A 22097-nucleotide genomic window follows, 5' to 3' on the forward strand; every position below is an offset into this window, starting at 1 on the left:
TGATAGTTATATCAGTAAAACTAATGAAAAACACTGTATATTGTACAAACTTATGGTATCTGAAAACACCTTTTCACCCTGGATCTCTATAGGAAAGTGCTTATTTTAAAGTCCAGAGTATTTATAGAATGAAAAATGTAGGTGCAGATTCAGTTTTAATATAACAGATACTCTACACATGTATTGACAATAGAAATAGAATTCTTGTTGTGGTGATAATCAGTACTGCTCTTTATTCCATTAATATACACATACCAACACACACATGAGGTTGATGTTTCTTTCATGCTCTACGTGATGTGTAAGTCAATAATAATTTAATAACTATTACAATGCCAAATAGCCATGCCTGGGAGGAACTGCTTGAAAAAGCCACATGATAGGAGACAGTATCTTTTCTGTTCTGTAATGGTGTCTGTTTAGAAGACTTGCAACTTATAAATGTTATATTTTTGGATTCAGCAATGCATTCTGCACTTGTTGTCAAAGAAAATTATTAAAAAGTTAAGGATATAATTTGTGATGATTTAACAGTGAAAGCTGAAAACTAAGCATCAGCAGTAGGTCCACAATTTTTCATCTAGTCCTTTCAATTTGAGCTAGAGATGACATCCTCAAGTAACTACCTTATTTTATTATATTTCCTCTCCATGCAACAACAAGTGACTTCGAGAGGAAATCAGGGATCAAGTTTTCCACAGTGAAAATATGTGCTGATAGGAATCAGGAAACTTCACATTCACATGAAATGAGTTTAGCACCTTGCTGCTTGTTTGTGCCTGTAGCTATTAAATTCCTTATGTTTTAATGATTGGCACTAGAAAAAATATTTACAAGATTGGTGTCACATTATGTAATTGACTGTAATCAATTTAATTTTTCTTTTGTTTCTGGCAAAATTAAATGAGACAGAAAGTCATGGCATCATTATGTTTGTTTTAATTGTAGCTCATAGAGGCCTCAGGGTCCCTGTCTGGTATCTTTTTCTGACTTTTAGAGATCTTGCATTGAGTTGTTCTATTCAACATAGCTGTTGTGGGAATGGTAGGGACATGCAGAGGATGATTGTGGTACTATATAATTTCTGGGTAGACTGGGTAGAATGCTGGTAGAGGGTGTTTACAAATGCTTGCACCCATACTTCTGGATTCATGTCCCTTGGAAATGTACACACAGTGAACATGGGGAGTAGCACAAGGTGGGCCAGGAGCACTGCAGAGACAAGTAAGGCAGTGAAAGCAATTTAGTGTTTGTCTTTTAAGTAAGGCACACTGTTTCCATGCCACAGAAAAGCATCAGCAGAAGTCTGAATATCTAAAATAAATAAATAGGTGGGTTTGTAAATGCAGGAAATGGAGCGGTTATGGAAATTGACCTCTCATTTGCTCTTGTCTTTTCTTCTTCTTTCCACTGCAGTATCTCCCCTAACCTTGAGCTGGAAGCTCTTTTTAAACGACACTTCACTCAGGTGGAATTTTATCAGGGTTCAGTCCTTAATCCCCATGACCTGGCGAGAGTGAAGGTAACAGCTCTGTTGTTCTGTTCTGCTAATTGACCTTTTTCTAAGTACTCCTTGAATTATTTGGGAAAAAAACCAGACACTAAAGCCCTTCTTCATGTAACCCCAAAAGAATGTTTTTCCATTTCTATTATGTTAAGTAGCTATACTGGTAAACCTTTTTTCCCCCATATCTTTGGATCTTCAAAGCTACAGCAACAGTGACTTAAGATACATTGTCTGCCATTCCATTGAACACTTTATGAGTTTTTCATTGATGTTTCATTCAAAAGTGTATTTTACATTAATATTTGATATAGCAAGATATTGTCTTACAGTAATTGCTTAAAGTGCTGTTGTCTTAACTTCTCAGAACAATTGAAAAATATTTTTTCACCCTCCAAACCCTTTTTCTGTTGTCTAGAATCCAGAAAGAAAAATGCAAGCTAAGATTTTTGGTAGATAAAGTTAGATAGTTTTACTTATTTTGATATTTATTTTCTAGTATTTCTAAATTGTAAATTATTTCATTCTCTTAAAGCATGAAGCTTTAAAAAAACAAAAATTAAAGAAAAATCAGGTTGTCAGATACATCATTAACTTTTTCATTTCTTTTTCTTTTTTTTCCCAATGGAATGCAGCTGGCTACTTAAGTCAAGAATATTTTATTAGTACTGTGTAATTTACACTTTCTGGAATACTAATCATGTCTTTTGTCCGTTTTGACTGCAGAAATTGCCTAAGATTTTTTTAGGCTAATGCACACTGTTTCAGTTCATCAGAGCATGTCCTAATTATGATCATAAAATCATGTGTTCTTATTTTGTGTTCTGTATTCCACCCTTCTTTGTGTTGGTATTTGGTTGTATACACTGGTAAATACTTTTGTCATCTGCTTTGAGTTCTGTAAAGCTCAGGTTTGTGTGAATTTAGAGCTGTGGATAGATCAGTTGGCCTCCTCTTGCTTTCTAAATCCAGTGCTCAGATTCTAAATCAGTTCAGCCACCTCTTCCTGTCTTGAACAGGAAGGTACTTCAGTTCCCAAACAAAGCTGCAGGACTTGTGGGAGCACTGTACTGATGCAACAGGAACTTCTGATGGATTTAAAAGTCTAAATTCCAGTATCTGGTTACAAAAGATTAACATTAGCACCTTTGTGGCTCAGCTGATACAGAGTAAGAGTTGTCAGTGGAACTGCTGACCTGCTCTGATCACCATAAGCAAGTTTCAAGAAATTCTCTGTGTGCACGAGAATGGTCGTAATCACTGTCATGAACTCCTATTAGACTAGAAACAGTTTTGATTAGCAATATTAGCACTCACACTCATGCAGCCAGTGCTGGATTCCGTGATAGTTTATGAGAAAGGAAGAGCTGGAAAGAGATGTTGCTTTATGTGTTTCCTTTTTCTTTGGTGTCTCAGATAGAGTCAGCAGATGCGTGCCTAATCCTTGCCAATAAATACTGCGCTGACCCAGATGCTGAAGATGCCTCCAATATTATGAGGTAAACTCTGCAGTTTTTAATAGCTTTTTTGTCCTTAACTCTGATTAGCTAATTTTATATCTGATCTGTTGCACTCAAAGAACACTGTAGGATTTTTTTCTTGAGGACAAAATAAAAGATCCTCACCAAAATCCAGAGGTGAAAATACCTTAAATTCCTACCTCCGCTGTTCCATCTGTCTATTTTGTGTGTCAGAAGAGCCACTTGGAACAGAGGCTGTGATGCGCTTGGTAATTTTGCAGGAGCTAGGGTTTGAGTACTCCTAGCTGAACACAGAGAGGAAGGGAATGCAGTCAGATTGTTGCAACAATGCATGCATGAGTGCATGCACTGCAGGGGCTGTGCCAACGACGGGGCAGAAGCACCTTCAGTGCTACATTCCTGCTGCTCCTGCAGGTAGTGCACTGCTCGGGGGATAGCAAAGATACAAGGCAGTTTCTCCTGTCCCCATCCTGCTTTTTTTACACTGAAGACCAAACATTGCTTGTTTTGATTGACAAGTCATTTACAGCGTTAGGGACCACCAGATCTCCTCCTGCTTTCCTCCTTGTAGTCTATGAAGGGAGGAGATGAAACAGTCAGTCAGTAGATGGCAGCTAGAGTTACAACAAACCTAAGCCATTCCATTTTTTGTTTTGTTCATACAATCCTAGTTTTAATGAGACCAGTCTCCTTTTTAAAATTAAAATCTCAGTCAGTGATTGATTAAAAGTTCTCTAGTATTGTTCTCTAGATTTTACTGGCTTGTCAGATGTTTGCATGCTGAGTATTGAAGGGAAAGGGAGAAATAAAAAAATGCTACTGAAGTTGCTCTTCTGTAAAACTACTACTGTGGGCAAGAGAAAGACACAAAAAATGCACCTAGTTTCATTTTGCAAACATGGTTTGAGTTGCAATGCAATAAACTTTTTTGACATTGATTGCATAAATACATTAAAAATATTCTAGTCACAAATTGATTCATTCTTAGTAGATTTAATACATTTAATGTAATAAAATGCAAAACTTTTAATGTGAGAGTGGAATTCTCTTGTGTTTTGTCACAATTTAATTTTTAAAAATTGAATGCTTAAACAATTCAGCAAGAAATGGAAAATTAGAAGACAGTCTTGTTAAAAGAATGCAATATTTTACTTTTCCTGTTCTAGCTTTGATATGCTTAAAAGCACAAGCCAGACCAGTAGTTTACAAGATACATTCTACAAAACACTTATGACATTCAGTCTTATGAAACTGATGATTCCATAATAAGTCAGATTTTTTTTTCATTGTTTTATCTTCTTTTTCTACCTTTAGGTTTTAAATACAGGACTTTTTTTTTTTTTGGTTTTTGGTTGTTCATCTCTTTAATTTTGCTCAGTACTTTTTTCATAGTGCAGTATCAATCCATGCATTTCTCAAACAATTTTCTTTCAAGCCACTTAAAATCTATACACAGCTGAGTATATCTTGGATTCATTAAGTAATTTAGATTGCAGAAAATGTGCAGATTATGCAAGTAGCCCCATGTTTTATAGATTCTGCATTCAGTTATCAGTTGTATATTGGTCTTTAGATTAATCCATCAAAATTAATAAATTGGCATGTGTAACACAAAATCATTATTCAAGGTATTTAGATATGATGAATATCTACCAGCTACAAAGAAGTAATATGTGATGGGGTAGAAATTAATTTTTTCAGGCATTTATCATTAGGAACTTGATCAAGTATGTTGATTTAAAGGCACAAAGATAGTCCCTGAGGATGAGAAGGATGTAACAGTTCCAACTACATTATTTTCTAATAGGATGAGTATCTGAATAGTGCTGCTAAAACAAGTCTCTTTTTCTGCAAACTCCATAAGGACAAACCATTCAACTGAATATTTCTAGAGGCTTATTGCTCTCTAGTACTAGCCACTAATTTTTAACCTCAGTTTGACTATGTGTAAATATTTCAAAGGTCCAACATCAATCAGTTTGCTTTACAGGCAGATGAATAAGGGGTTACAGTTTTAATTGTGGGACTTGACAATGCAGTAAAATAGAGGTATTTGGATGCATTATCTAAATAACCTATCAGTTAAAAGTTATTTTAATTAGTTCTTCCTTTTCTTTTTAGAGTTATTTCCATAAAGAATTATCATCCGAAGATAAGAATTATCACTCAGATGTTGCAGTACCACAATAAGGTAATATGATGGCCAGTGTTTCTTCTCAGAGTTTTTTTGCTGTATTGCATTCACTCATGCATAATTTTTCTAGTCCCAGTTAACAGCAAGCATTTTCTTTCACAAGTAAAACTTCTTAATAAACCTTGTCACGTAATCCAGTTACAAAGTATTTTAGTTTTATTTGTATTTGCAAGGGACTTTATCAAAATCTTGACATTTATGAGTTGCCTAGGATCTAATTCTCAAAGCTAGTGTCCATGGTTGATACTGATTCCAGATGACTTTTCACCACTTCAGTTCTCTAAGTTCTGCTCTTATTGTCTTACTGGAGGTTATTATCATTTTTTTTATTCCAGCATGACCATGTAGACGTGAAATTGTCAAGCAGTAGGTACAAAATAGATAAATTTGTGGTTTTTAATATAAAACATAGCCCAGTTGTGAGATTTAGTACTAAGAATGTTGTGAAGTTCAAGATGATAAATCCACTTTGGAAAGAAATTTGAAAAAAAATTTTACGGTAAATTTGTGACCCTTAAACACAATGAAGTCAATTTATTCAGTCCTGAGATGAGGAAGTCCATAAACTGCTGACTAACAGGGTTGGAAAGGATATATCAGGTAACACAGTACTCATGTGTGGCCTGCTTCTTTTATTAGCTCTGAAAGAATCAATCACTGCCCAGTGTTTGAGAAAAAGCATGACTGGGTAAACCTTCATTTGATGAAATACACAATAAATCTGGCACTAAGAAGGTTTGATAACAACTCCTTAAACCTGTAACCTGTTGCTAGAACAAGAGCAATTACTGTTGTTTGTTATGTGCTCTTCCTGCATGTTATGGAAGAAGCCTGTCTTTTTACAGAATAAAAGCAAGGAGTTTCTCTGCTTTAAACAGCCACAGAGGGGAAGGGTTTTTTTTAAATACTGCAGTTTGTTTGCTATTCTGATGGTTATGTCTTCAAGAATAGCTTTTATCAAAGTGCTGAGCTGTGGAATTAACTTAGGAAGGGGAACAAGGAGGAAAAACTCTGTGCTTCCTGGTGTCTACACAAATATAGACACCAGGTGTCTATGTTTCGCATGTCAGAGAAAATCCAACAATTATGCCAGGAACTGAACAATATTTGTCTTTATCTAAGTTATCAGTTTCAATACTGCAGATATGTCTTGCTGAGTTATTTTCTTCATTCTGTCCTTATAAATAGCATTCTTAGAAAAAAAGGGTTGGTTTTTCACTGTCAGAAAGGGGTTGGTTTTTCACAAGTACTGTTCTTCAAGGTGGGAGAAATGAAATAGAAAAGACAGATGATGTTGTATGCATTTTAAAATTCTAGTATCCTTTAAAGGTTGCAGCTTCACATAAGTTGAAATCTGATAAGTTGTATTAGCTTCCTGCGTATTATGTGTGCTCCTCATCAGTCAGATGGTAGCTCAAAGTGTTGTAAAAGGAACATGCAGAAGGGAAGGAAAGCATTTACAACATTGTTCAGGTGTGAGCATGGACCTGACAGAGTGCCACAGCCAGCATGTCTTCAGTAGTGTAGCATTTTATCGTAGTGGGTAAGAGTGGAACATTTCTCAGCACAGAATTAAGCTCTGAAACACTTGAAGTGCTTCTGCCTACTCAGAAAAAATCAAGGCATTACTAGAGAAAATGATTCAGAACTGTCTTCTGTTTCTGGTTCTTCACCTGTGGGATATTTTGTTTGTTTGTTTTCCAGGCCCATCTACTAAATATCCCAAGCTGGAACTGGAAAGAAGGGGATGATGCAATCTGTCTTGCTGAGCTGAAGCTGGGTTTCATAGCCCAGAGCTGCCTGGCACCGGGCCTTTCCACAATGTTAGCCAACCTCTTCTCTATGAGGTCCTTCATAAAGGTAATGCCTTTCCCATTAGAACATATTAGTCTGCAGTTCAGCTTGTCAGAGACTGGAGTAGAGAACATGACTCAAATGTGAAACAGATAGAAAGACAATAACAGATTTTGTAACACCAAAACAACCAGCACACAGTTCCATGCAAATTTTTGCTGAAAACTAGGCAATAAACTAGGTTCTATCAACTTGTGAGGTTTTTTTTGAAAATTTTTATTCAGCAAGTGTCTGGCCTTTAAAGTATTTTCCAAATCATCATACATTTCTAGGGAGATATTTTTGGCATTTTGTGTTTTTGCTTGATTTTAGCCAAACCACATGTTTGTCTATTAGAAAAGTTGCTGCTGCTAAAACAAAAATACGATTTATCTAAGTGCCATGTGGCAACAAATTGCCAAGAAAAAGGGACTGGCCATTTTTGTCTTTGACATCGAAAGACTACTGGACCTCTGACTGTGAGTAAATAAGGAACATGTGTTAGAACTGAGGCCCGAACTTCCCACAACATCATTCATGTGTTTGTTCCTCCTCAGTCTAAGAGCTCTTTTGGATTTGGATTGCAAAATTATAACCCAGTTAGACTTCTGTGCAGCTGTACTGGTCCAAGGCCTCAATTGCAGCGATCATTGCATCCTTCCTGGTGCATTTCAGGGACACTGATTCCAAACATAAGGGTGGGCAGTTTCCAGTCTGATGAGTGTTCTTAGTGGGATGGGAAACACTGGAGTGAAAGGAAGGCCATGGTCCACTCCAACTCCATTGTGCAAGTAAGCCAAAAATGAAAATACCCTCATGTCCTCAGATGAGAAAGCCAGGACTGCTCTCTTAGAGGTGCATATGTTGGTGCACGACAGTGAATCTTTATTGGCTTCTTATAAAGTCCTGACATTATTATGAAGGTATCCTTAGAAGACAGCAGGCTCCCATGAAAAAATATTTCATACTATTACATTTAATTAAAAAAGACCAGTTTTCAATATGGAAGCAGGTCTGGGCTCTGCACTTTACTGCCTGCAGTTAGAATATCTTCATCTTTATTTACATTCTTAAAAAACCCAGCTGAAAGAAACAAGCAAACAAAAAAGTTGTTTTACTTCAGCAAGCCTGGAATCTGTCTGTGACTCTACAACATACTTCCAATTTGATATTAATCCTTACTATCTGTATCCTAGAAGAAAACTGTAAGCATTATTATCCTTGCCAGTCAGTTTGGTCTCTCTCACTCCTGTCTGCTCTGGTAACCCAAGACTCTCAGGAGTGTCAAACATTTGTGACAGTCTCACTAATGTATGCAAATTACTGAGGCAGCCTCTTGCATGAACTGGGGCTCTGCAGCAGAGTTCATGGGAAAAGTTTGCACACCTTCTGTCTTTCCAAAATCAGGAGGGGTTAGTTTTCTCCTAAGGAGATCCAAATATATTGGTATCCTCAGAAGCCTCAGTCTTAATTAATTTTAATATATTATATATTATATACATATATATTTTATTTATTTATTTATTTATTTATTTATTTTAATAGTCTTCATTTTAATACTGATTTTTAAAATCAGTGAGAAAGTGGAGAGATTCACAAGATGATAAAGTGTACAAATGTCTGACTGTGGGGGAACTGTACTAGAAATACACACTTTTATGGCCTGGATTTTTATCTAAAAACATTTAAAGAAATCAAAACCTGGATATGTACAGGTATCATGTTTCCAGAAGTTATATAACCACTTCTGCTATTATCTTAGCCAGCTAAGTTTTCTTATTTTATAATGCATTTTTACAGTAGTTCCAGTACAGTTACAGATTAGATCTCATTGATTAACAGTGCTAAGCTGAAGGCTCAGCTTTGCAAGGCATTACTCAAAGTACATTTAAGTATTTCTCTGTATACAGAATAAGCATAAAAATAGCAATAAATTTGATTTGGGGGAAGCTGTCATTGTCAATTTTGCTCTTGTGTCTGATTATATGGTTTTAAACAGAGTAGTGTGCAGACATTCCTTAAATTGTGTGACTTCAAGTGTCACCTTCACATGTCACTTGGAGGAAAAAATGCCATAAGAGAGCAGATTAAGATTGCAATACTCTGTTAATACTGGTTAAAAATATATTTGCCATATAATTAAGAGTGAATTTTCTAGGCAAGTAAAATGCACATCTTCACTTCCGAAGATCTCTGACTAATTCAAAATCTGAAGCCGTATAAAAGTGCAAGAATTGAGACACATTTCTTTATGTGACTTTAACCTTGTTGGTAATAACAAAAGGTTTGTTTATTTAGCTGAAAGAATGATCTTTCTCATGTCTGTCTCACTCTAAAAACTTGAAAAAGAAAACTTACTAAATAGTGGCTGTGAATCATCAGTGCATTGTAGGAGAGCAGCTACATTGATTAGGAATGCTGAAGAGGACTCTATTGAAGAGAAATATGTCCATTCCCTAAAATAACTTTCACCCCTTTTCATTAAGAACATTCAATTTAAGTACTGTCAGACCTTCATAAATTCCTTGTAAACATTATTAGTGGAGTCTCTCACCAGTCAGGAGATTGCCAGGAAAATGTATGGAAACTTCTGTATTTTTTAATGAAAGCTTGAAATGTGGGTTTGTTCCACCTCTATAGCGTGATTAGAAAGTGATTTAATGTGCCATAAATGTTTGGTCAGTCAAACACAAATGAACATGATTGATGGTGACATTGCACACGTTTAACTCATTATGGGTTACTTTACAGCAAAATTATTTGTGTAAACAGTCTGCTCAATGTTAGAAGTAAAACAAACTAAGAAACCTCAAAATATTATATTTGTTCCTAATATTTTCCTTTTGGTTTTAGCAATATAATATCATATGGAATCCCTTATATTCTTTTTGGCACCAAACTGAACAAAAATGAAGTCAGCTCAAAAAGATTAATATTCTGTAAACACTTAAAAGACAGATAGATTGCACCAAACTATATGATAAGGGGAAAAAACCCCACAAAACATTACACCTGTAAACTGTATTTTAATAATCCAGTCTTCTTATAACATAGACTGTTACTGTTGTATTAAAAAAGGAATTTGGACTCTTTATTAACTTGCACAGTCTGAGAAAAAGATGGAAATACTGTACTGCAAGTTCTGTATTGTTTGAATTAGCAAGTGCATACCAGAAGTCTGTCTATATGAAAAACATTGCAAAAACCAGATACATGGAGTAATAGGCAGAAGTGGTTAAATTTTGTACAGGCCAATCCTAAAGGCCAATGTACAACCTAAAAGCCAAGTTAGTATTGTTGTGTAAATGAATAAAATGTGGAATGTGGTACTCGAGTGTAACACAAGTCCACAGCCAAATTAGTTTTGTCTTTGCTCTATAGGTAAGGCAGCCCATGCACCTCATTCCAAATGTCAGAATTATCTAGAGCAGTCTCTGTTATCCTCTAAACTATTTTGAGGGCAGGAGTTTTTTGTGGGCTCTCTCAGCAGCTTTTGCTCACATCTACACAAATGCAATGCCCACTTGACATTCCTTTCTTGTCCAGGCTGAAAGAGAGACATAATAAAACCACACAGATCACAGATTCATGTCATTTGGATGCTTACCGACGCTGATGGAACACATCAACTTGTTTGCTCTTTATTTTTGACCACCTAGGCAGCCTTGGAATATTTCTAAGTGTAGAACTGGAGAATGAACAGTGAATTCCTTGACATGTGGGAGGGCTTTAAAAGGGGGAGTGAGAAGGAAATGCAATGTTTCAATATATTGCGAGGTTCTTCAGGAAGTTGCATAATAAACTGATTGCATGATCCTACTCACAAGGACCTAGATCAAATATTAAATGTAGCCCATTACCAAATACATTTATCTTCAGAGATCATGTAAAGATCTTCCTAACTGTAGTGTTTTTAAATCATTGATTCTAGGAATTAAAATCTATTTTAGTTTAAAACTCTTTGCTGTGTATACATAGCATCAGTCCTTGTGATAAGAGTGTATTTGTCTTGGGCTAAAGTCTACCATGGGACTGCATTTTCAGTCAATCATTTGAACAGATCAACACCTGTCTATCCTTTGACTCATGATTTGATAGAAATCTTGTCCTGTTTTGTATATTTGAAACTACTGGATGTAGAGCCTGTATGCCTTTCATTTCAAATCCAGCAAGGCCAGAATCTAAAAAGAGTAACATGTCATTCTATTTCAAGCATACTCTCTCTGCCTTGACCCACTACAAAATTCTACATTAGTAATGATGGGGAAAAGTGCATAAATCTCATTTGAAATTAGAACTAATCTCAATCAGTATATTTGATGTTTTATAAAATATAGTCTTTTTATACAAATTTTAAAAATCATCAGTGCATACAGAAAGCTGTGGAAGTAGTTGACTGAGATTGTAAAGAGTTCATAGTACAAAGGATATTTATTAGCTTTGATTTCAATGGACAATGGAATTGAGTAAAGAAGTAGTTGATAATTTATAATAATTAAGGAAATGCAATTATAAGACTGTAAATCTATGAAGCTTAACTCTATGATATGACCATAAGAACTGATTTCAGCCAGTTACTTCTCTGTCAGATTTAGATATCCATATGCAAAGACATAACAAAACTAGACATAGATTCAAGCAGTTTGGTTGGGCTGGAAGGGCATTATGGGAGGAAATATTTTAGCTACATTGCTTTCACTGTACACATCCTTTTCAACTCCCATTCAAGAATATTCAAGGCCATATTGAGTTTAGACAAGGGATTATGGCTTTAACCTGGCACAGGACAGGATTGGATTAGGAATTAGGATGAAATTGTTTACTGTGAGGGTGGTGAGGCACTGGAACAGGTTGCCCAGAGAAGTTGTGGTTGCCTCACACCTGTGAGTGTCCAAGGCCAGTTGGATGGGGCTCTGCACAACCTGCTCTAGTGGAAGGGGTCCCTGACTACAGTGGGGGAGGTGGAGTGAAATGGTCTTTAAGGTCCCTTCCAACCCAAACCATTCTATGGTTCTGTGGGTACTTCCTTTTCAATCTCATCCATATTGTTTGAGATAGAGAATTGTAACATTAAACACCTTCAAAGACTTTGTCCCATTTTGTGCTCTTTCCATAGTGGTGAAGAGCTGATCTTATTCAATGCTAAGGAGCAGACTTTACATCTCCTTTCACTGTGCTATAAAGGAGCTGAATATCCACCATCCTTTGCCTTGCAAATAGCAATGAATAATCCTAGGTCACAAAGCAACTCTAGCATTTGTTCTCTGTCTTGATAGTGATGATTAGATCTTGGCAGAAGAGATTTTATAGCATGAGCAGGTTCAGATACACTCAGTCTTTCATGTACCCATCATTACACTGAAGAGCAAATGCTATGAGCAAGAGTTCTTTTGGAGCTACAGAGCTCCTGATAATTACACTGCTGGGTGTATTAAAGGTTTTCATTTTCTTCTGACAATACTAATGGCTGTGCTTGCGAGAGCTACATCACTTTTTCATATCTCTGTCACCATGTCTCACTCAGAATTATTTTATGTAAATATATTTGCTGGTAACAATATTGTATCTGTATATAACATAGAGGAGAGCAGAAGAGTATCGTGACTTAAAAAAAGATTCAGATGAAAATTACATTTCTTCTCCTGGATTGCACTATGTAATTTTCCAGCTATTCTTCATATTGAAGAAATGGCTAATTGAAGCAGTGGCTAATTTGTTTTGTGACTATCAGGAGACAGAATTGCAGTGCAACTTAGTCAGGGAGAGATAATAATATTTGCAGTACTAGAGAGGAATCAAAAAGATTCAGGCTGAAGTTGTTTTGGTAGTATGGCCCATTCTGGATAGGTTCCATCAGTTACCTAAACTTTAAAATATCATCACAAAGGCTTAAAGTAGTGAAGTGCATAATGACTCCCAAAGTATTTTTCCTCACGAAAGATACCAGGCAGGTGACCATCTGTCTCTTTGAAATCCCTGGGAAAATGTTGTGGTTCAGGTGGAGATAAAACAGAAAGATCATCTTTAGTCAACTGTTGCAATCATCTTATAATAATATTTTATAGCATCCCAAATATTAGCAACTCTTTTAATTCTATAATCAACATTTTGTGGTATTCTAACAGATCATATCTTAAATACTCCAATCACTTAATGAAGTTTAATGTAACACTAACTGGCATCTATGGAGGTTGGTCATTGCTTTGGGAATGTTTGGTTTTTTCCAGTCCCTTCTTGGTCCTTGACTAAGGGTGAGTATTTAACTATAGACTGATCTGGAGTTCCTTCCTCTAAATCAAAACCATCTGCCTAAAGAAAAGAAAGCAAGGAAGGAAAGTCAAAAGGGAGATATGTAATGTATTTGTATATTTTTTTCCAACCCCAGGTGGTGTCAATGTAAGAAAAAGCCACAAAATAGACCAAAAGTTACAAACATGGCCTTGCTATCATTAGTCTTAGTTTTTTGCCAAGCCTGGACTTTATCTCTCTTCTGTATACAGAGTTGCTGATCAGCAACATTTGCAAGCTTCCTATAAATAAAAGGGTCATAAAAAATGTGATATGGCTTCTCTGTGTGTGGTGGGGAATAACACAATGCAAATTCCTTTTACCATCCCACATGGCCTCTGAATGGTGAAACAATTTCTGTGGAAGAAATTTCTCCTGATTGTTTGCAGCCCACTTGTCAGGCTCTATATGATTTGGAACATCTCCATATTGCAATTTATTCTTTCAGTGGTTTACATCTCCAGAACTAAAGTAACTGATTACTTGGCAGCCTGTCAACAGGAGGAGAGAATAAAACAACAACAACAACAAAAAACCAACCAAAAAAACAAAACAAACCAATCAAACAAAAAAGGCAAAACCCAAACAAATAAAAAACCCTAAACCCTACAAAAACACTCCAAACAAAAGAAAAAAAAAAGGAGGAAAAAATCATTGTAACTTATATTTCACCAGGTTTCTTAGCAAGTTTCTGTCCTCCTGTTCTTTAGAGCATTTTTTTGGAAAGAGTTTGAAAGACTGCCTTTTGGCTAGTTCAACATGAGAGAAAGATTGATGAATCCTAAATTAATAACCAGCCCGTGGAATAAAAATACAAACTTATCTAAAATACTATATTAAGTCCTGCCAGAATATTCCTGGTATGCTGAAATTTGAAAACCTTACATTTTTTGGTCCAAGAGAATCATAGAATCAGAGAATATCTTGAGTTTGAAGGGACTGACAAGGATCTTTGAGTCTGACTCCTGACCTTTTTCAGGACACCCCAAGAGTCACACCATGTGTCTGAGAGCATTGTCCAAACACTGCTCGAGCTCTGTCAGGCTGGTGCTGTGACCTCTGTCCCGGGGAGCTGTTCCAGTGCCCAACCACCCTCTGGTGGAGAAACATCTCCTGATATCCTATACCTCCCCTGGGGTAGAAGCTGTTCAGCCTGGAGAAGAGAGGGTTGTGTGGAGATCTTGTAGAAACCTTCCAGTATCTGAAGGGATCTGCAGAGAAGCCAGAGGGGGATTCATTGTTATGAACAGTAGTGATAGGTCAAGGAGTAGTAGGTAAAAACTTAGAGAGAAATTTAGGCTAGATATTTGGAAGAAATTCTTTACTGTGAGAGTAGTTAAACACTGGAATAGATTGCCCAGGGAGTTTGTGGATGCCCCAGCTTGGGCAGCGTTCGAGGCCAGGTTGGATAAGGCCTTAAGCAACCTGGTCTAGTGAGAGCTGTCCCTCCCCATGGCAGGAAGGTGATCTTTAAGGTCCTTTCCAACCCTTAACATTTTGTGATTCTACTATTTTTAAAAAGATAAAATTTGGAAACTTTTTCCTCACGCTCTCTACAACCTTATTTCACCACATGCTCAGTGTGCTTGAAAAGATTTCAGTGTATTATTTTTGCATATGATACTTGATTTACTGACTACAGGGACTCTGTTTTGAGGGGTTTTTTCAGCATTCTAGCAAATCCCTTGCAAATAAGCCATGTTAATTGCCGTAACAGTGTACTGACTTATGTGTTAAAATCTGATTCATGTTTAAGCAGTTGCTTGTAAGTTTCAAAGAAAGCTGCGGTTTTGACTCAGAACTCTGCCTCTGTTTCTTTGGTTTTAGATTGAGGAGGATACGTGGCAGAAATACTACCTGGAAGGAGTTGCAAATGAAATGTATACAGAATATCTGTCTAGTGCCTTTGTGGGTTTGTCCTTCCCTGCAGTTTGTGAGTAAGTAGAAATACATTTAATATGCAGAAATATTTACCTTCTTGTAACAGAAATCTAAGTTTTTTGCATGAGACCTTTTCACTCTAATGTGAGGACTCTAAGTCCTAATGTTGCTGCATCAGATAGTGTCTAATAAAATAAACATTAAAGCAATCACACTGAAGAATCTGAAACGTGGTAATGCCTGGTTTCAGGAGAGATTTGTAATTAAGTGATTGTAAATTAAAGCATAAATGTTTTTTGTCTTGAACAAACTCATAAACAATCTTTTTAAATTGAGTAATTTGCTCACAAATACTATCCTGTTATTTTTCTAATGATTCCCATTCTTTGAGTAGTGGTGGTCAGCATGACCATCTTGGCTTGTGTTCTGTTCCAAGGAAACTATTCATTAATTTAAACAGATGTCATGGAGTCATATAAGCACTGTGGCACTCAGAGCTCCATAGAAGTGGTTGCAAACCATTTGCAACAAGTAAAATATATGAGAGAAAAGATATGTCTGTTCAGTTATGAGAAAGAAGCACATAGTACATAACCATAGTGCAAGCTTCGTTTCTGGACACTGAAAAATGCTTAGCCTAGAATGAGTCTGTGAATGAGAGATTTGTATGCAAAAGGTTTGTATGATAAGTACTCTGTCTATGTAATCAGGTTAGTTTTGCACACTCATATTTCCTCTTTGCTCCATTCCTAGAGGAGGAAATGGAGAAGTAAAATACAATCTCTTATGTAAAGGAGGATGAGTATGCTTCTACTCCTCTTAACTTCCCCACCTTTCCCAATTTTAACAGGAGCAAAAACTTGGCATAAGAATGAGGGGGAGACAACTGTTAGACTAATATTATCCATTTATAAATTGTCTAGGATGTAGCTATGACAGAGCCCAGTCTTCAGTTTCCTGGTAAAGTTAAGGGGTTCTCAATCCATCCTTCTACTGTGTCAGCCAAACTCTCTTGAGTTTACTGAGGGAAAAAGTTTTTTACTGTAGGCTCAAAAATTTGTGATTTACTGAAACCGGAAATCTCACAACATAATGCAGAAAAGTGTATTATATTCAGAATGAATAGTAGTCTGTGCTGTTAACACTAGCTACAGTAATGAAAATTAAATCTCCACACCAAACCATTTTTAACTGTGTCAAGTTTCTATATGAGTTTTTAGGAAGATATACCTGAGACTGTGTTTGACACAAAGCTGACATTCATTTATCTGTGCTGGTAGAATGGAGATAAAATAATCAAGAAAGAAAGGGTGCTTATTGAGATTTAGAAAGATATCTAAGTTTTGGAGGTCTCCTCAAGCACTTTAATTAATGAGTTTAGTGCATAGGTATTCTCATTAATGTAAGAATTGACTGCTCAGTTTCCAGAAGAGCCGAAGGACAAGGACAGCAAAATGTCCATTGCATTGGTTTGTGAAGAGGAAATTGAATCAGTGTAGTCTTAGTGTATTCAGCCACCTGTGAAATATGCAGACTTGGAGAACAGGCCTTGTAGTGTAACTTTTAAAATTCATGCAGGCGATGACATTTTAAAAGTCTGAAATTGAATGAAATGTTCTGCTTCCTCAGGTTATTTGTCATAAATGCAAATCTAGGAATGTGATTCTTTTGTGAATAGGCTGCCATACAGTCTGGATAACAAAGAGTGTGCAGACACAGTGAGGATGGGACACTCAATATTGCTGAAGAATTTCCATCTTCTGATGTCAACACTAGGTTGAAGAATTAGATGAAATAGAAGTTAATATCAGTCTGCAAGTTCTGTTTATAACTCCACGTGTTTGTACTGTGTGAACATCTTCCAACAATATATTTTGAATATGTGAATGTAGCTCCTGACATTCTATGCCCTTGGATATTTCTGGACCAGCTGTGAATGATGTTATTGAAGATGAACTCACCAGTCTGTCTCCTACTAGTGCAGAGCCTTCTAATGTTTAATGTAAGACTAACCTTCACCCAGGTTCTAGGCCTAGCACTCTCCACCCCAAAATGTTCCTAATGAGGCCAGCATATCTCTGCAGTGATACTCAGCCAGTGGGAGCAGCCCCCTGCCCATGTGTGGTGTTGGTTGTGCAAAGGCACTGACTGCTGGGCTCTTGTCTCCCTGCAGGCTGGTGTTTGCGAAGCTGAAGCTCTTGATGATAGCCATCGAGTACAAGTCGGAGAAGCGCGAGAGCAGGTACGGCCCACGGCACCGGCCCGGCAGTGCTCGAATGCGCTGCCAGGGATTTGGCCTGCTTTGTTTTCCAGAATGAGCATAGCTATTCCTTGAAACATTTCAGAATGTAATTAGCATGCCGTCGCATTGCAGCATTTCGCATAGGCCTGAAAGGGACTTATTTCTGCCCTCTTCCTCCCTAAAAGTAACCCAAGTCAGAATATTTAGTAAAAAGTGCAGTAGTACATGTGTCTCATCTCAGGAGTGATTTTACTTACAGAAAAGCTTACAATTTTTGTGTTTATAGCATATCATTTTTAATCAGACATCCAACATACACTACTGAAAACAGAAAAATGGAAAACAGATGTGATATCAAAATTCATTATAGCTATGTGTATTTTCACAATACAAATTTCATTTAAATTAGTTTGAGGGAACCAATTTAGATATGTTACAGGATAAACAAATATAGGGTAAACATAATATTTAAATAAAATTTAAATATCTGTTCTGACAAAATTTACATGAATAACATAATGAAACTAGAAAAGATTAATTTAGCCTTGAAATTACCAATTGACTGGCTATTTTCATTAACCAAAAAGAAAAAAAAAATCATTATTCTTAGTACAGATTCACAGATGGGAAGTGTTTATTGCATTTTTGTTTTTGTGCAAAGGTTCATAGAAACATGATTGAACATTGGAGTCAATCTTCCATCACCCTGTCCATTAATGTTTCAAACAATATTCATTTTTATGTAACAAAAACATTATAAATGTTCTCTGAAACATGTGGAGGGTCATCTAAAAACATATGGCAATACTAACTCTGAGAGGAATTTGATTCTCCTCTTCTGCAATTTCATTTTGTATTGCTGTAGTAGACCTGAAGTGATACATAGTAGTTCATCTTCTTTTTGGCCGCTAATTACCTTTTTGTGGCCAAAGGGCACTTTTGGGGACAATTGCTCCTTCTCACAGGAGAACCAATTCTATCAATTGAACTCATTTTACATTTTCTGTGGTTTTGAAAGTTTAGTACTTAGCATTAACTTTGATAGTTTTTCTTAATTAAAAAAATCTATAAAACTTGTATTAGAAATTTCATATGGAAAAAGCAGTGTTGCAACCATTTATGAGCATTTGCATGCCCTATAGTTGATTTTGCTGGATTCTTCCATATATTATAAAATGAAATGTGAAGTGGTGTATGTACTATTGCATATAATTTTTGATCACATTACGCTGATTAAGAAATCCTTTTTTTTACTATCAGATTTTTTATGTTGTATTTAGCTACTTTGGGCTCTTAAATTACTTTTCCATTGAAAGACCTCATTCTGCATTGGCTAATGTAAAACAAACAATCTATTCTTCTGTCTATGAACAATTTAATCTTTTTCTAGAAAAAGGAAAATACAATAATAACAGCAGTGGAACAATTTACCAAATTTTGTGTCTTCAGTATTAGGAAATATTTGGTTTCTGTTTTTCTCCTAACAAATATTGGCCAGCTTTATATTGCCATTACTTCAGTTGTCATTAACTTACATAAATGCTAATATTGCAGTCTTTTACAGTAATAACAGATTGTTCTTGGCTTCCATATCATTCTTTGCGTTAACTTCAGTGGAAGTTGGATTGAGTTCTTAATCAAAAGGTGATGCAGAGGATCCCACAAAAAGTAAAAAAGTGTGATACAATCATATATTTCTTACTTAAAGCCACACAGGTAACAGCTTGCAATAATTATTATAGTAGGGAAAAATAGAGCCTAAAATTGCTGGAAGCAATACTAAGAAAGAGATATTAACAGCTGGATTTGTTGAACATGTATGTAGAAAGAGGAGGATAAATAGGATAGATAGTCACATTTTCTTATAACCCTGATCCACAGCAATATCTGCTGATTTTATTAACCAGTGACAATTTTATAGTCACTGTTTGATCAGTCACAGAGCTACCTGCAGCATATTACTTTTCTACTTGTTCCTCTGCTCTTCAAGTCAAATATGTTAACTAGTTATTTGTGGTTTTCTGATCTTTTAGTCAAACCACAAAGGTAATGCAACAAAACTTCAGTTTCTCACCTCCTAAATATACTTGCATTTCTGTGCATCCTATTAAATGAAAAGATGCAGAATTAAAATAAAAGTTAGAATTACACAGTTTAGAAGCACAAGGCATTTTGAACAATGTAAATTTGTCATTTGTCAATTATGTTTGTTGATACTGACATTGGAAATATTTTATTCTGCTATTATCCAAATTTCTTCCCATAAATTCTTCATAAGGTGGGAGCTGATATGGATATGGATATTCAAGTTTTCAGTCTTTTGAGAGTGACAGAAAGTAGATACATGCTGATTTATTTTATAATTATACTTTGCATTCATGTTTTGTAGAACCGTTATGGAAGAAGTTTTATATAATTTAAAATTTAGAGAAAAAATGTTAAATATAGCTAAAAATTTAAAACATTATGTAGATGGCACCCTTTCATTAAAATCTAATACTCTAATTCTGTTTACTGTAGGAAATTTGAAATCAATAGTAATTAAAAATTATCAGAACTCTATCCAAGCTAATATTGCTGTACATGTTAGTGGCAGTTGAGCTTCCTGCCTGCAGATGGTTTTTTCTTCATTTTTCCTGAATACTAATAAAGCTACACAAAACAGAAAGCACACCTTGATAAATTTTGTCAGTTTAGGTAGGTAATTAATAAAAATTTAATAACAATGATTTTACACAATTGCTTAAAAGCTGATATTCAAGCCTAAGTATAATTAATATAGTTATAAATATGATAAATGTATATTAGTTTTCATATCATGGATAGAGTATCTAGAGTATGTTTATCATTTTACACAACTGCTTCTCATTAAGGTATCTTAAAGATTCATTAAAAACCCTATGATTAGATTTCTTAACCTTTGCCTTTATATATTTAATAACATTTAAATTATTTCTCAGCTATCAAAGAAATCTCTGACTTTACAGAATTCAATTTAGAGTTTCTGACTAGCTACTAAAGTCTGCACTCTAGTAACTCCAGCTCACAATATCAGTTAACCATTCCTTCATCTCTAATTGCTTTCTGGGAATGTTATAACCCGTGATTAAGAACAGGAAGCACTTAAATTATTTTTTGTCTCCCTGATGCAAGCCAAATACTATCACTTAAAAAGCATTCTTAGCTTATTTGGAAAGGTTTTTCTTTTTTTGTAGAAAAATGCAAAGGAAACATAGAGAACATGAACCTGAAAATATCCCAATGTTGAATATATAGCAAAAAATAACAGTTCAAAATTCCTCATCTGAAATCCCTTTTAGAGAGATTTCTGCCTTCCTTTCCCCCCTGTATTTTTATCCTACATAACTAAGCAAGAAGGAAAGCCTAACCAGGATTCTTCCCTCCTGCTCCCCATTTATACTCCACTTGTAAAATTTTCTCTTTGTCTATCCATATATTTGTTCTCATTCTCAGCAGAAAAACCTTTAAGCCTTGAAGACGTTTAAATAAAGGGTTTTTTTGCTTTTGCTTTGGTGTCAGTTGATTTCTTATCCAAGTGTTTGATTTGCAATTTTTTTCTTGTCGTTTGCAGAAGCCGAAAGCGGTATGCCCTCTTCGTTACCTTTCCTTCCAACCTCAATCCTACCTTCACTCCTTCTAACTTCAGGACTAATTCCTTGCCAAGAACACAGGAAGATAACATCTTTGTCTATCTTTCTCTGTATATACACACACATATATACCTATACATATTCATCTATCTATGTGTGTGTGTATATATATCTCTGTGTATATATTTATATATGAGCCCCCAATCTCAAAGAGGAGAGAGAGAACAGCATTTTGTCTCTCCAGTGTTTCTTGTGACTCACGCACTAACTTCTTTGCAGGAAGTACAAAATAAAACAGGATTCATTTTTTAGGCTTTTTTTCCCCTTTGTGGAGTCATTGGTGTATCAGATTGTTGCATTTGAAAAGCAGATTTCACCGTTAATATCTCCTGTCCTCATTTTGACTGTATCACGACGATGTATATTTCGTCTTTACCAGCCCTTGTGCTGCCATGGTTGTTCATATTCACACCGTCATTGATGTCCTTCTTTCCCCAGTTCTTCCTTCAAAACACATCTTACAATATGTTCATGTTCTCTTGAAGTCTCATTCTCCATTAACAGCAACCAAATACCTGATTCTTTGCATTTCTGGTCCTGTTTTGAGTCCAGTTACTCATAATACAGTACTCATTTAATTTTTTGTACTGTTCCAGTGAAAGTGCCATGGATAGTTTATTGTATGTCACATTCATTTTAATGACATTTATTAACTCATTTATTAAGATGTTACTGAATGTATTTTTTTTCTCAGCTTTGTAGTTTTTTTTTTGAGGTGGCATGTTTTGCATTTTCTTTGGTGTACCATGCTGTGAGTCCCTCTCTAGTCTACATTCTATCATGCTGCTATTGGTTTGGAAGTAGATAAGGCATGCTCTTTCATATCCTTGTCTCTCCTCATCTCTCTTCCCCCAACAGCTTTTTTTTTTTCCTAATTGCTTATAGCAGTCTGTCTGACTGTCAGTGATGGTCTTTGGAGACCTGCTGTCATTGTCCAGACATTTCAATTTCCGTCTTCATTGTACTCTTCAAACTCTATTTTCTGTGTCTGTTCTGTTGTGTA

General features: G+C 35.8%; 1 protein-coding gene across 7 annotated transcripts in view; it reads left to right on the forward strand.

The window, feature by feature from the left end:
* KCNMA1 (potassium calcium-activated channel subfamily M alpha 1) overlaps positions 1-22097 on the forward strand; it is a 409069-nt gene that overhangs the window by 274917 nt on the left and 112055 nt on the right. For all 7 annotated transcript variants that reach the window (XM_058810475.1, XM_058810473.1, XM_058810476.1 and 4 more), the window contains 6 exons: positions 1417-1522; positions 2921-3003; positions 5107-5176; positions 6884-7039; positions 15128-15237; positions 17355-17423. In XM_058810475.1, the coding sequence (XP_058666458.1) occupies positions 1417-1522; positions 2921-3003; positions 5107-5176; positions 6884-7039; positions 15128-15237; positions 17355-17423 (594 nt within the window). The remainder of the gene's footprint in view (positions 1-1416; positions 1523-2920; positions 3004-5106; positions 5177-6883; positions 7040-15127; positions 15238-17354; positions 17424-22097) is intronic.

Source organism: Ammospiza caudacuta, chromosome 9 (assembly GCF_027887145.1).
Source record: "Ammospiza caudacuta isolate bAmmCau1 chromosome 9, bAmmCau1.pri, whole genome shotgun sequence".
Lineage (NCBI taxonomy): Eukaryota > Metazoa > Chordata > Aves > Passeriformes > Passerellidae > Ammospiza > Ammospiza caudacuta.